At 46.9% G+C, this 15,359-nt stretch overlaps 1 protein-coding gene and 1 long non-coding RNA gene across 3 annotated transcripts in view; one reads left to right on the top strand and one right to left on the bottom strand.

Moving 5' to 3' along the window:
- The first annotated feature begins 3,077 nt into the window (after positions 1 to 3,077).
- Positions 3,078 to 6,604, top strand: LOC115032519. The gene is made up of 4 exons (XR_003838175.1): positions 3,078 to 3,165; positions 3,467 to 3,691; positions 4,457 to 4,549; positions 5,889 to 6,604. It is a non-coding gene; the product is annotated as an uncharacterized LOC115032519 (long non-coding RNA).
- Positions 6,605 to 7,920: 1,316 nt separating this feature from the next.
- Spred2 (sprouty related EVH1 domain containing 2) overlaps positions 7,921 to 15,359 on the bottom strand; it is a 101,180-nt gene continuing 93,741 nt past the window's right edge. For both annotated transcript variants that reach the window (XM_021177869.2, XM_029483225.1), the window contains exons 5-6: positions 13,696 to 13,833; positions 7,921 to 11,177 (exon numbers count right to left, since the gene is read on the bottom strand). In XM_021177869.2, the coding sequence (XP_021033528.1) occupies positions 10,521 to 11,177; positions 13,696 to 13,833 (795 nt within the window). In that variant the 3' untranslated portion in view covers positions 7,921 to 10,520. The remainder of the gene's footprint in view (positions 11,178 to 13,695; positions 13,834 to 15,359) is intronic.

Here is a 15,359-nt window from a genome sequence, read left to right as displayed (position 1 = left end):
GGGACATTGGGGACAGGTGGGAGCTGAAGCTCATTGGTGGGTTCCAGGTTCAGCAAAAGAACTTCTCAAAAAGGGGGTGGGAGAGAGAAACTGACACCCACTGTCAGATTCTAAACACACACACACACACACACACCATACACACACCATACACACACCATACACACACCAAGAAAAAAAGAGAAAAGGGCTGGAAATAACCACAAAATATTCTGTTGACCAGAAATAGGAAGAGGGCAAACGTTTTCTGTTTTCAATATATTTTTATATACCTAAAGGTTATTGAGAGTTCCAAAGACTCTTGTGTAGGTACACATAGATGTTTTATAATTTAAATTTTATTCTTTTATGTGTGGGGTGGTTTGCTTACATGTATGAATGGACACCACGTGTATGCAGTGCCAAAGCAGTCCAGAAGAGGGCGCCAGATCCCCTGGAATTGGAGTTACAGCCAATTGAGAGTGCCGGGGTTTAAACCTAGATCCTATGGAAGAGCAGCCAGTACGATTAATTGGTGACCCAACTTTCCAGCCCCAAAGATCCTTACAAATCTGTTCTTGTTTTGTTTTGATTCTGAGAAAAGGTCTCACTATGGAGCTCTTGCTGGCCTGGAACGCTGTATAGAAAAGACCAGGAGAGACTCAACATGATCTATCTGCCTCTGTCTTGGGAAGGCTAGAATTAAAGGCATTCACCACCACACCCAGCTTACCCTGGTTATGCTTATTAATATGACTGCATTAGAAATTAAAACTGAGGGCTGGAGAGATGGCTCAGAGGTTGAAAACACTAGGCGCACTTCTAGAGGACTCGGGTTCAAATTCTAGCACGTGGCAGCTCACTGTAACTCCGAGATCTGACACTCACATAGATAAACACCAATGCACAAAAAGTAAACAAAAATAAATAAATACAATATAAATTAAATGTGGCTGGGCACGGTTTACATAGTAAGTGCCAGGCCAACCAAGGCTCCATAGTGAGATCCTGTCTCAAAAAACAAAAACAAAAAAACCTCAAAACAACAACAAAAAAAGCAAAACAAAGAACCCCAAACTAAACAACAAACAGAAACAAAAACCAAGCTAAATCAAACCAACCAAACAAAAAAAAACCCTTAAGATACTCCAGAGTAGAAGAACCATCCAACCATCCCTAACTCCCCAAACCAAACCAACAATAACAAAAATAAATCTTAAAAAAACTTTAAAATGATTTGATTTGTATTTTATGCACATTGCTATTTTGCTTGTATGTCTATGTGAAGGCGTTAGATCCCCTGGAATTATAAACAGTTGAGCTGCAATGTGGGTGCTAGGAATTGAACCCAGGCCTTCTGGAAGAACAGCTGGTACTCTCAACCCCTGAGCCATCTCTCCATTCCATATAAATGAAAAGACTTTTACTTTGCAAATATTTGTAATGGAATAGAGCTGGATTCTCATAACTGCTTGTGAATTCAATCTGTTGTGGATATGTTTTTAAAAATATATCTATTTACCTTATTTTATTTATGTGTATGCGCGCGCGCGCGCGTGTGTGTGTGTGTGTGTGTGTGTGTGTGTGTGTGTGTGTAGTTACAGGTAGATGTGAACCATCAGTAGGTACAGGGAACCCAGCCTGGGTTTACAAGAGGAGTAAGTGTTCTTAGCCATTGATCTGTCCTTCCAGCTCCCCAGCTCCACGGTGTTATTTTGGTGATGAATATGGAGAAAATCTGACTTCAGACTGGTCTGTTATGGGAGGGGTAAGAGGATTTGTGCACATGTCCATTTTAATCTCTTTTTTGTTTTCCCTTTAGACAGGGTTTCATTATATAGATCAAGCAGCCCTTGAACTCAGAAATTTACCTGCCTCTGCCTTCTGGGTGCTAGGGGTAAAGGTAAACACCTGGCGGGTAAGAGGATTTTAATAACTTCTTGAAATCCTGTGAATTGTTCTTTGGTACTAAGCCAAATTCACAATTACAGCTTTTTCTTTTCTTTCTTTCTTTTTTTTTTTTAAATGTCGTTTCCCCCACCTGGACCTTTCGCCACTGACACTTTTTTTTTTAAAGATTCATTTATTTATTATATGTAAGTACACTGTAGCAGTCTTCAGACGCACCAGAAGAGGGCATCAGATCTCATTACAGATGTTTGTGAGCCACCATGTGGTTGTTGGGATTTGAACTCAGGACCTTCGGAAGAACAGTCAGTGCTCTTACCCGCTGAGCCATCTCACCAGCCCTTCCTTCCTTTCTTTCTTTCTTTCTTTCTTTCTTTCTTTCTTTCTTTCTTTCTTTCTTTCTTTCTTTCTTTCTTTCTTTTTTTTTAGATTTATTTATTTATTATATGTAAGTACACTATAGCTGTCTTCAGACACACCAGAAGAGGGCATCAGATCTCATTATGGGTGGTTGTGAGCCACCATGTGGTTGCTGGGATTTGAACTTCGGACTTTTGGAAGAGCAGTCGGGTGCTCTTACCCACTGAGCCATCTCACCAGCCCTCTTTTCTTTTTAAAACATGTATTTTTTGATTATTTGGAAAATTCCCATAATGCATCCTGACCACTTATTTCCCAGTCCTCCCAGGTCTGGTGACCTTCTCTAAAACAAAGAAGAAAAGAAAAAGAAAAAAAAAAAATACCAAGTGCAATTTGTGTTGTCCATATTCTCACCACAGCACGGTCAAACTCCCAGTGGTCAGCCCCTTTAAGAAAACGGCGTCCTTCCCTCCCGGACTCCTGCCAGAAGCCATCAGCTGGAAGAGCTACACTTCAGCATCCCTATCACAACCTGTTTTTTTTTTTTTTTAGATTCATTTATTTTATGTGCATCTGTGTTTTGCCTTTTATGTATGTCTGTGTGAGGGTTCCAGATATCCTAGAACTGGAGTTATAGGCAGTTGTGAGCTGCCATGTGGGTTCCCAGAATTGAACCCAAATTCTCTGAAAGAGCAGCCAATGCTCTTAACCACTGAGCCATCTTTCCCTGGCTCCCCTCTCCATATCATAACTTTTTTTGTTTATTTTTTGAGACAGGGTCTCACTATAGCCCTGGCTGTCCTGGAACTCACTCTGTAGATCAGGCTGGCAGGGAACTCAGAGATTTGTCTGCCTCCGGAGTGCTGGGATTGCAAGTGTGTGATTTCACTCCACTGCACCACTCGGGTAGGGGGCAAGGTGTGTGTAATATACAAAATAACGGGAATGAAGTGGGCCAACCCCTCCAGAATAACTGTCCTATTCATTGCACTTTTGCTTCCACCCGTGTGCCACCGCCTCCCAGATCCCTTTTAAGAGTTTTTTTTTTTTTTTTTTTCCAATGACTTTCTGTCCAGACTTTCTTTTTAGGGGGGGTGGAGGATGGGAAGCAGGGGTGGGGGAGAGAAGCTGTCACAGAGGCCTTCTATGTCTCTCATTCTCAACTGTGAGTCTGCAATCATCAATACCACTGCAAAAGAAGCATGCTTGCCCTTTACAGTCAGCAGCAGCAAGGATCATGGACGTCCACATGGTTTCTGGCTACAGCACGGGCCGCCGACAGACCATGGACATTCCCAAGGCCTTTGGTGGTAACAAGGACCATGGGCATCAACCCCAGGGGCAGCACAGCTCACTGTCACCAACATGGCTTCAGGCAGCAGCTCAGATCTCCACACCCACCTGGCCTTCAGTGGTTACTCTCGCAACTGGCAATTTCTTAAAGGTTAGTTGCTCTGTAGAATCTGAGAATGTACTATTTTTGTCACATCCGATCTCTGTTCTGAATGGATCTTTTGCCCAGGTATAACTTTATAGCTGCATACTTTGACCATTTGGAAGCAAAAGTACAATGAATAGTCGTTATTCTGAGAGTTTGCCCACTTCATTCCCATTATTTTATATATTACACATAGAGACACATACACCTTGCCCCCTACCCAAGTGGTGCTGAGGAGTGAAACCACACAAGTGTTCGTCTACCACTGAACTATATCTCTACCCCTGCTTTTTTTTAAAAAGACGGGGTCTTATATAGCCCAGGCTGGCCTCAAATGACCTTGACTTTGAGCCTCTGCCTCCTCCATGCAGAGATTCCAGCAAGCATTATACAGTATGGGCAGAGGTGTCATCATGCCCAACTAATTCTCATTTCTTCCTGTCACTCAGCCGACCGACACTCCCCGTGCACCATCCTGGCAGATTCCCTGGCAGCCTTACAGTAATATGCAAAGTGGCAGCAGGTCTCAGACCAAAGATGAGGTCATGGGCCTCAAGGTCAGGAGCATGGTCATTAACTGTAGGTTCTTATTCACCAGGAGGAAAATCTGCTGGGCAACTGGTCAAACACGTTTTTTTCAAAACTCAGATATGTGTTTGAGTGCCTGAGTTTTACCATGGCAGCACGCACTGGCAGCTGTCTTCCTTGAATTATTAGACTCGCTTTTCTCATTTTCTAAAAAGAATGTTTAAACTTTTTTTTTTCTTTTAGAGACAAGTCTCTTATGTAGTGAGAACTCAAACTGGGTGGCCTCAAATCCACAGAAAACCACTTGCCTCTGACTCCCAAGTGTTGGGATTAAAGGTGGGTGCACAGATAGATATAAATCATTCAGTGGTCTGTTTTGTGCTGGAAAAAGAACCTAGTTCCGCATGCATACAAGCAAAGTTCTACCTCTGAGCTAAGCCCCAAAGCACAGGAATGGGCTTGCACTCAGCGCCCCTTTCAGTAGTTCCTGTAACTTTGAGTACGAGCTGAAGGGAAGAAAGCCCTTCAGAAACCACCCAGTGCACACCATCCACAGTCTGGGACAGAGCATCTGTTGTTCCTGGAGGAAAGGTGTGAGCAACTCAAACCAACTCAGCTTAACTATTGAAGAGATTAGCACCCGCTGCAAGGAGGGAGGCCTGGCTTCTGCTGGGACCATGTGTCTTGAAGGCAAAAACCATACCCACTGACTGTTCAAGTTCATTTAAAGAAAATAAAAAGCGGAAGAGGTTCCTTGGTCCTCAAAAGCAGGTGTCTAGGAATGTATTTCTCTAGAGTCAGCACACAGAGGCTGTGTGGTTTGGGGTGGGGTGCAGGGGTGAGGGGTGAGGTGCAGGTTGGGTTCATCCCAAGTTGGATGCAGAGCTTGGCAGTATTGTCCATTGGTGTTGGCTTGCAAGATATGAAAGATGCAAGATTGAGAGGTCAGGGAGAGAGGCTGAGGCTGGCACTGTTGCAGGGTGGGCTCCCTGCCCTTCAAGGGTCTGGCTTAGGCCGACCTCATGGGGTTAGGGTGGGAGCTGTGGGGTCTCAGCTTGTACAAGGCCCTAGGTTTGATTCCCAGCACTGCTAAGAGAGAAAACAGATCCAACAGGTGTGGGGTAGATAACCGTCTTATTTCACAACCACAAAGCCCAAAGGCCTGCAGTAAGATCACCTGTAGCTCTGGCTGTTGGCACAAGCTCGGGTGTCCATTTACAAGCCCGCCTGCTTTCCATGACAAACTGCAAACTGTCCTGCAGGCCCTTCACAGCCCGTGCTTTCCCCTTGGAAGTGAGTGGCCTAATTTTGGGGATGGATGTCCACCATTCAGGGGAATGTGTCTTGAGTTCAGACAGACAGTCCCCTGAATATACTGTGTCTCTATCTCGGGCAAGTTCCTCTGAGCTGGTACCAGCTCTGTCCACAGAACTGCTTTGACAGGTCACTGGCTTTTCTCCATGTTGTACATTCTGGCTGCCCAGAGTCCAGCGAGCTGTGTGCCTCTGCAGGCATCACTGACATAAGTGTCAGGAAGAAAGCAAAACCAAACCGAAAAGTGCAGTTAGAAAAAGTATGGAGTGAATTGTGGATTCATTAACAAACTGTCTGCCCTGTGCTTCGGCCTACTGTGCAGTGAGCAGGCTGTCTTCTTCTGCAACCCGTCTTTCCTCAGGGCCAGAACAAACAAGGAACCAAGGAAGTGATTGGGTCCTGTGGATCGCGTTATGGAACCTCTAAGGGCTGTACTTGTCCAGGCCAGCCTTCACATCCTATCTCACCTCACCGGACCCTTTTCCACCACGAGGGGGGAATCTGTTTTCTTTGGGCAGTCTCTCCTCCAGCCTCTCCACATGTGATGTCCTGAGCAGAACAGATGAACAGTGTGGAGTGGCCCTAGAAAGAAGTGATGTGTTCTGAGATGTGTGGACTAGGATCCACGGGTGTCTCTAGGTGCAGGCCCCCCTCTGTAGAAGGCACCTGATAGCTGGTGCTAATCCTATATAAATCTCTATTGGCTTCCTGGAAAGATGGCCTTTGGACATAGCTCGGGCTCCTGGAATTCATTATAGAGCACAAGCCAACACTGAAGTCAAAGCAATCCCCCAGTTTTTGTCACCAATCTTGCTTTAGATGGGCTTTGTTGTTACCTGTTTGTTTGTTTCTGAGACAGGGTTTCTCTGTAGAGGAGGTTTCAAACTCAGAGATCCTCCTGCCTTGGGATTAAAGGTATGTCTGGACTTAAGGTGAGTCCTCTGATGGTGTGTCAAGTCCTCTTACCTGCTGAGTGGCTCTGGAGTCATCTTTGCCTCAACACATTGTCTCAAAGCTCAATACTTCGAAGTCACTTTAAAAGTAGATGGTTTGTATCACTGAATAAATTCACCAGATGTGGGGGTTGGGCGGTCCATGCCTGTCTGTAGGACCAGGGTTCAATTCCCAGCATCCATCCTGGGTGGCTTACAACCACTTACAATTCCAGCTTCAGGGGTCTGATACTTTCTTCTGGCCTCCACGGACACTTGCATATATGTATACCAACATATAAATAAAAAACAAAACAAACAAAACCCCCCCAAATCCTTCAAGCATAAATAAAAATAAAACTTAAAAAAAAATTAAGGTGGTATGTTTTGTGATACAAGCTTGTTCCAGCTCAACCTCCTTGACAGACCGACTCTGCTTCTGGTAGGATTTCATCCCCCTTAGCAAGGGGGAAAGGGAGGGCAGGGAGCTGGATTAGGGTCCTGTAACATTTATACAAGAGGAAACCGAGAAAGGTAGTCATCGGACAGCAGACTCTCGGGGCCTTGATCCAGCGACATCACCTCGTTACAGGCCTCCCTAAGTGTGAACTGTATACGAACACTTCACTCTTTGGAGGAATAAAAATGAGAGTCACAGCCAGAGCCAGCCTGGTTCCTGATATTGAAGTCTCTGTTCATTCCTGAAGCAGTTGGAACAAGTGGCCCACTTCTCATGTGGGGAGGGACCTGGAAGCTTGTCACTAGCCGGCCCACATAGGCCCTCAGCCTCGTTGATTTTAGGATCACCTCGATTCCCATTCTTAGCTTTGGTGTCAGGGCTGTAGAACATTGGGAAGGGTGTAGGTCAAGTGAGGGTTCAGGATGTGACCCCCCACCCCCACACCAGCTCTTGGGGGAGCCTTAAATCTCCTCCTAACGTTAAGCACCCATCTTGTATTTGACATCTGCCAGTGGCTTAGAAACGCCCTCCTTTCTGGGGAAAGTTAAAACTAAGATGGGAGGAACTATGGAGAAACCACTTCTCTTCTGTAATCCTCAAAATACCTATTTTATTTTCACCTGGGGAATGCTGTAGCTTTCTGGTATCCAGAAGAGCTGGAAAGTGAGCCGAGAGCTGCCCAAGACCATGGGCTGGTGCAGTCTTCGAATGGCCTCCCATCCCCCACCCCCTCTGGGCTTCAGCAGGGATGAGGGGAAAACAGCTCAAAGGAAGTACTGCCTTTCTCTCTGAGGAGGGCTTGAGGCAAGACTGGCTAGGAAGGAACGGGGTTCTCCCTGTGGAGGAAGGGGATATGTTATTCCCCCCCCCCCGAATATAACCACAGGTGGGAAGGGCCTCACAAAAAAAGACCCACGTCGCATGTTCTTCTTTGAAGGAAACCCCATCCCATTCTGTGTGTGAGGACTCCAGCCAGACAAATACCCCAAAGCCAATAGTCTGATAGGACGTGTTTATATTTACATTTCAAAGCAATGGCTACATTGGTCATACATATTAGAAACCATAAAAAAGTTAAGAACTAAAATGTACATCATACGCTTGTATATATATATATATTTTTACAGAGGTAAAAAGGCTTATTATAAAAAAAAAATCAATACAACAGGGGTTTTAGTATACAGGTAAATAAATGCGTTATGCTTCAGGCACTTTAATTTGTTAATGTGAGCGAATAGCTTGGGATGAGAGCTAGGGGAACTTCTGAACAGGAAACCTTTTGGTTAGGTTTTGTTACCATGGATATAAAAATAAAATCTGAATAATTTCTCTCAAATGATTGACGTCAGTATGGCAAAGCTGACTGGGAAAATACTACACACCGTTCAGCTGCAGTGTGGCAATTAAACATATTTACATAAATGTCCCCATGGCTGTCTTTGTGCCCTTAACTGCTGCCTTCACAAACCAAAGATAGGTGATGCACAGAGGAGTGAGATCCACTGGCATAACTCTTAGGAGGGTGGGAACTGGCTGGGAGGAAGGACGCACAAACAGGGACAGAGGCAACCGGACACGCATTCTCACTGAAATAAATAGGGGCACTTGAACGGAGATTTAAGGAAACAGGATTAGTGTTGTGCTTGGTAGAGAGGCGAGAGGGCCCGAGGAGAGTCCCTCAGGCTGGGGACAGTCTCTCCACAGCACTGGAGGGCGGCTGGAGGCAGTCTATAGAGTCTCCTAGCACAGAGACCCCCTCCATCCACAATGGTGGAGACGACCGCTTTCCGCATCTTGTTGACAACAGAGAGCCCCAACCAGTCATCCCAACAAAGTTGACACCTCCCACCTCCAACCTCCACGTAATGCACAAGCATGCTGATTATCTACACTGATGGTCCATCTGTCCAAAGAAACACGACAGGCTGTCTGTCGGGCGAGCAGAAAGCACTGCCGGGAAGGGATGCATGGCTAGCTTCTCCCGGTATGACTGACTGACTGGACAAAAGGCCTTTTCCTTTAAAGACGGATGTCTGTGTGCAAAGGGGGTGAGGGGGGGGAGAGAAGGAGACCTAAAGGGGACTGAGCTTGGGGGGTGGTGGACTAAAGGGGACCCGCCGTTAATCACTGTGGGAAGAATGGCCAGTAGTAACAACCTGCTCCCTACAGTCCCCACGGAGCTCTGATTGTACCATGCTAGGTATCGGTAACCACTTCCGCTTGTCTTTTTTCTTAGGATTTGGCTATTCTCATATATATATACACACACACACATATATATATATATGCATATGTGCTCCCCCCACCCCCAGCAAATTAGGAGCCTTTTGCATGGCTCAGGGACAGGCATAATCAGTTGGTGACCTACCCTTATCTGTGCACCCCAGGTGGCAACTGTGGGTGTGGAGTGATAGAAGACACTTAGGCATTGAAAGGGTTTTTTTTTTCTTTACATATGGCCTTGTTTTTTTCAAGTATAAATGAAGAATTGAGCCTCAAATTAAAAAACAAAACAACCCCCCCCAAACTAACCAAAAATATATACCTAAAAAAATGCAAGCCACCAGTGTTTGAATCGATAGTATTTAAAATGCACCCCGAAAAATATAGTGCAGGGGCAGGGAATGGCTACAACTTCATTCACAACTTCTGTGTTTTTCATCTGGAACTTGTTCACAGAATACTGGCTTGTGTTTGAATAACTCAATTTGGTTTGTAAAATAATTGAGTAAAATTTATCTCACTGATGTGTTATTCTAAGTATTGCTAGGATTTTAGAAGTGGCAACGCAATTCTAAAAAGTCTTATTTTATGGGTAAACTGAGCAAGCTCACAGAAACCCAAATCCCCTTGCAAGCCCTGGTCCAAGAGGGTGCAAAGCAGCTTGAGACATTCTTTCCTGATTCTCACAAGTCAGTATGGATTTAAGGCTCAAAAAGTCATTTAAAAAGTGATTGTTTTGCATTAGTGAATTAATTCATGGGGGGGGGGCAGGAGAAGAGATGATAGCAGGTTAAAGACAAAACCGGCAGCTGATGGGGAGACTTGGCGTTAGGAGTTAAAGTACTATTGTTTTGTGGTACATGCTTGCTATCCAGATTGCCTCCTCACATAACAACATGCTGTGGTGCCGGCTTCATCATTCTGTCACATCTCTGAGGGACCTATGCTAGTTAGCGACAGGCAAGCCGAATGGGGAGACGAAGAAAAAAAAAAAAACAGTCACAGAGCGGGGGGAGGAGGGGCGGCGGGGCGGGGGAATCAATAAACCCCTCCAAGTCTGCAGAACCAGAAAGATGAGAAGGAGGGGCAGGAAACCAACACTCAGGAAAGACAGCACGATTATAGGCTGGTAAAATACACGAGTCTATGCCGAAGGCTCCTTTCCTCAGAACACTGCGAGAGGGGGTAGGTGGCTGACACAGGGGGCGGCAGCTACCCCAGGTTTGGAATGATGTCACCAAGGGACCACAGAGCCTGGCCTCCTCTTATCGGCCTAGCCTTTTGGAGTTGGAAGGGAACCAGGGAGAAGATGGGGGAGTGCGCAAGAGACAAGTTGCCTGTGGCCGTGGATGGAGAAGCAGAAAGTAGGGGACCCGAGTCACGCGGCGGCTTTGTGCTTCCCACCACAGCACCTGCACATCACTCCACAGTGGTGGCAGGCCCGGAGGGGCAGGTAACAGCACATACAAGGGGCCAGGAAAGACAAGGCAATTAGAGCCATCCACCGGAGGCAAAACTTCTCATCGCTTGTGTCACACGAACAAGGGTCAGTGTAGTCTCCCTCGGGGTCGGACATACAGTGGTACAGCATGCTGTCCGCGCACCACATACAGCTCACCCGGCGAATGCAAGTTCTCACGGCGTCGGGCGCGTCTTGGCAGTGGCCCCTTCGGTTCTCTTCGTGATTAAACATATCCCTGCAGTACACACACCGCGACCGTTCGCCGTTCTCCTTCCGCCGACGGGACTTGGCCCTGGGCGGCTGTGTCTTGATCACACTACCTTTGGGATCCTCCCCGAAGCCGAAGTCCGAAGAATCAACATAGGGATAGGTATATTCGTGTTTGGGGACTTCGCCCTTGGCGAAGCGCACGTAGGAGTCTGCGTCTTCTGTGGTGTCTAAGTATTTGCCGCGAACCGGCGCGTGCCGGTAATCTTCATAACCGGTCATCCAGATCTTCTCTCGGGGGTTGATGCGTACAATTTCTTCATCATCTTCTGGGAAGGTGACCTGGGGGTAGGACCGCGGCAACCGCTGTTCAGGGAAAAACCAGACAGTGTTACAGCCCGGGGCGCCACTGACAGCCGGCTGGCTGCCAAAGACCGCGGTGAAGAAAGAGCCCTGGACTCTTCTTCGGGGCATTTTAGGAAAAGGCGGAAACCGAATCAAGCTTGCCAGATCCACAAGCTTGCCTTAGTTGTGAGCCCTTCCTGTGGGAGAGACCATGTACATAGGATGGTCGCCCGCCTTGGGGTCAGTTTTGAGCCCAGCTGCTAATTCTTACCCAGCAAGAATGAGCCCCGAAGTCAATCAGGCCTCAGAAGCCTATAAACCCAGCGTGAGACCACGCCTGTAATCCCAGGATGTGGGTGGAGGGAAATCGCTGCATTCAAGGTCATCTTCTGCTACCCAGTGAGTTCTCTGCCAGCCTGGGCTACAAGGAGACCCCTGTCTCACAAAGGAGTGTCATTTCCGCCTGAAGAGGGAAAATAGTCCTGTCTCACTTTTAATCTCCACCTCCCGTCTCTCTTGGGTCAGCTGCTCCCAGAACCTGTGCGGATCCAATCTCTAAAAGGGGACAGCAGTTCTGTACTCACTTTTATATTGTGTGTACTCATCCGTACAAATGCCAGTTGCTTATTTATTTAGAGTCAGGGTCTTGCTGTGATGCACGGCTGTCTTGGAACTCACAGAGATCTGTCTCATAAGTGTTGGGATTAAAGGCATGGACCGAATGCTTCAAGACTTTCTTCTTTATTTCTTTCTTTATTTATTTAGAAAAATTTGTTTCATGGGTTTGTGTGCCTGCATGTATGTGTGTATCCCTGTGTGGAGATGTCCAAGGAGGACAGAAGAGGGAGTTGGATATCTTAGAACTGGAGTTGTACATAGTTGTGAGCCACCAGTGGTGGGTGATAGGATATGAATCTGGATCTTTTGCAAGCACATCAGGATCTTAACCACTGAGTCTTCTATCTGCCCAGCCCTCACTGATGCTTAAAAGCAAAATTATAGGCAGGTGTGGTGGTATGGTTTGATCCTAGCACTTGGGAGGTAGAGGCAGGCAGATCTCTGTGCGTTCTAGGACAGCCAGGGCCACATAGTGAGACCTTATCTCGGTTTATTTATTTAGTTGGTATGCATTCCACAGCACACATGTAGAGATCAGAGAGCCATTCTATGGAGTTGGTTCTATCCTTTTGAGGGTTCTGGGGATCAAACTCAGGTCTCTAGCATCTTTGCCGTAAGGGATACCTCACTGGCCCTTTACAAAAGAACAATACTTTCTAAAGAAAGCAGCATACAAGGTTCACTAGCTTGCGCTGACATTGTAATCTGATTGAAAGCACAGACGCACAAATGCAAGAAAGATAAGCAGGTTCCAGATACTGATCAGATTTGACTCCTATAAGCATCCTTGATGGTTAATCTCAAAGGTCAGTTTGATGAGAATCACTAGAGATAGCCTTGGAGTGGGTTATCTTGATTCAGTAGGGAGATACATCATGCCCACTGTAGGCAGCGCCATTCCCTAGGCAGGAATGGTGAAGGTGACCTGAGTACAATTATTCTTTAGGCTGTAGCTACAACATGGCCAGGGGCCTTAAGCCTGCTGCTTTTCCCACCATAATCAGCTCCCTTCCCCTCTTTTTTTTTTTTTAAAGGTATTTATTTGTATCACACAGCAACAACCTCCAAGTGCTGGGACTGCAGGCATATGCCACCACACCTAGTTTTAAAATGAATATTTTGTTTGTTAAGACAGGGTCTCCTACTTCTAGCTCAACCTGGCTTGGAGCTCATCATGTAGCCTAGGCTGGCCTACCTCAGCGTCCCCAAATCAGGATTACAGGCGTATGCCACCATGCCCAGCTAATAAAAGACATTTTAATGTCAAAATACTAGAAAGCACATAGTAAAACCATCTTAAAACGGCAACAAAATACAAAACAAAATCTCCCTCCCTGGTGCTTGCTTCTTTTACTTTCAAATTAGCCCAGGGGCCATGTAACTCGCACAGGCATACCCCCCCCCCCCCAGGATTTATTTGGGAACTTGTTCTACAAAAGAGCCACTCAGCAAATATTTGTTGAATTATTGAATTCAGACTGCAGCTACATCTCCCTGAGCAAGCCTGGGCCTGGAGCCCGCAGGCCAGGGGGCAAGCTGGAGTGTACCATTCTTTCGTTTTGACTAGGGCCCTACACCTTCACAGCTAGGAGGCCCCTTGGAGGGAACACAGAGGGAGCCGAGCAGAAGTTTTGCCTAGGACCTCTTCCCCTCACGGGCACTCCACAGATCATCAGGTTCCCATTGATAAACTACGGGTGCTCACACCCTGCCTTGTGGGGTGATTTGGATTAAGCCAGACAGAGCACACACAGGGTGAGGCAAGGTGTTGTGTGAGGCTAAGCTGCTACCACCAGCAGCACTTCCACCTTGGGGGAATGGGAAAGTGGGTGGGCAGAAGTAGCTTGGGCTGGGGGTTAGGGAGGGAAGTCCAGCCCAGAGCTATGCTTATGCTTCCAGAGGATTGACGTGCCCTGCTCACCTGGTCAGGGTGGTAATGGTCCATGGGGTATGGGTCAAGGGTATAAATCCTCCGGTGCTCACAAGACGTGGGGGAGGAGATTGTCCTCGTAGTCGGCTCCCTCTTCTGCGAGGAATTAGAAGAACTGTCCGTAGCTGTCTGTTTGGAGAGAAGCAATAAACATTCATTAAAAAACCAAAAAACCAACAAGCCCTGCTCGGTAGTGAAGAGTCCCTGGACCACGCATGAGACGCCACTTCCTGGAACCTACAGCATGTGAAACGCAACTCCCAGAAGTGAAACGCGACTCCCAGAAGAAGTTGTCCTCTGACCTCTCCTGCCATGGCACACGTGAGCACACACGCAACGAATCCCATCCTCCCAACACACACACACACACACACACACACACACACACACACACACACACACACACACAAATAAACAATTACAAAACACGCAAGCTCTAACAGGCACTAATGCAAATGCTATCTCTCTGGACCTTCAAATCCCTGAAAAAAATTTTTTTGTTTGTTTTTTTGAGACAGGGTTTCTCTGTATAGCCCTGGCTGTCCTGGAACTCACTTTGTAGACCAGGCTGGCCTCGAGCTCAGAAATCCGCCTGCCTCTGCCTCCTGAGTGCTGGGATTAAAGGCATGCGCCACCACGCCCGGCTATTTTTAAGGATCTATTTATCTTTGAGACAGGGTCTGGCTGCATAGCCCTGGCAGGCCTGGAGCTCATTATACAGCCCAGACCTGTCTCTGCCTCCCCAGTGCTGGATTAAAGGTATGGGCTGGAAAAGGGGCCCAGGGGTTGAGCAGACTTGAATGTTTTTGCAGAAGACCCAGATTCTCATCACCTACAACTCCAGGTCTGGGGGGGAGCTGATGCTCTTTTCTGGCCTCCATGGGCCTAGTTTATTTCATTTCTAATAATGTGCATGTGAGTGTAGGTGCCCATGGAGGCAGCAGAGGGCACTGGATCCCTTGGAGCTTATAGGTGGGTGGTTGTGAGCCACCTTAGCTGGGTGCTAGTAGAAGTGGTGCTTTTAACCTTTGAGCCATATCTCATCTCTCTGTCTCTGCCCCCACCCCCCCACCCCCACATTGGCTTGGTTTTTTGACTTTATATTTCAAGTGCTGGGATTATAGAATATGAACCATCACTCCTGGCTTTCCAGTCTTGAGTTCTCTTAGACATGAGAATGACCGGAATGTCTCAATGTGAATGAAGTAGTTACCTCAATGGTTGGAGAGGCCCAGCAGCAAGGCCTTGGAAAGACAAGCTGGTTTTCTAAGATGTAAAAAACAGTACCAGGCCATGGGGGAAGATAGATACTTGGCTCCTACCAGCCACTCTCTTGTGACTGGGCATGGCTGATCCATTCCTGACCTTGGCTTCCAGACACTATGACAAGTGGAAATAAAAGCCTGCCCCACTCCCTCCCTTCTGAGACAGCAGGGTTTGTCTCTGCAGCCCTGGCTGTCCTTTACTCTCAGGGGTTGGCTTTTTCCTGGTAAGGACTGAAAACTTAATGGGTCATTCTCGTGAGATCTTGGAAGCTAAGAATTCTGAAAGAAACATGGACAATGGAGGCCTGGTCCTCTGGGTTTCAGAGGGTACCAAAGACGCTCTCTAGACTTGGAGTAAGGGGTGTTATTGTAATACTTTGGCTAAAAATG

The sequence above is a fragment of the Mus caroli genome, chromosome 11 (assembly GCF_900094665.2).
Source record: "Mus caroli chromosome 11, CAROLI_EIJ_v1.1, whole genome shotgun sequence".
NCBI classification, from domain to species: Eukaryota; Metazoa; Chordata; class Mammalia; order Rodentia; family Muridae; genus Mus; species Mus caroli.
The sequence above is the reverse complement of the archived record's forward strand: the minus strand, read 5'-3'. Positions and strand labels throughout refer to the sequence as shown.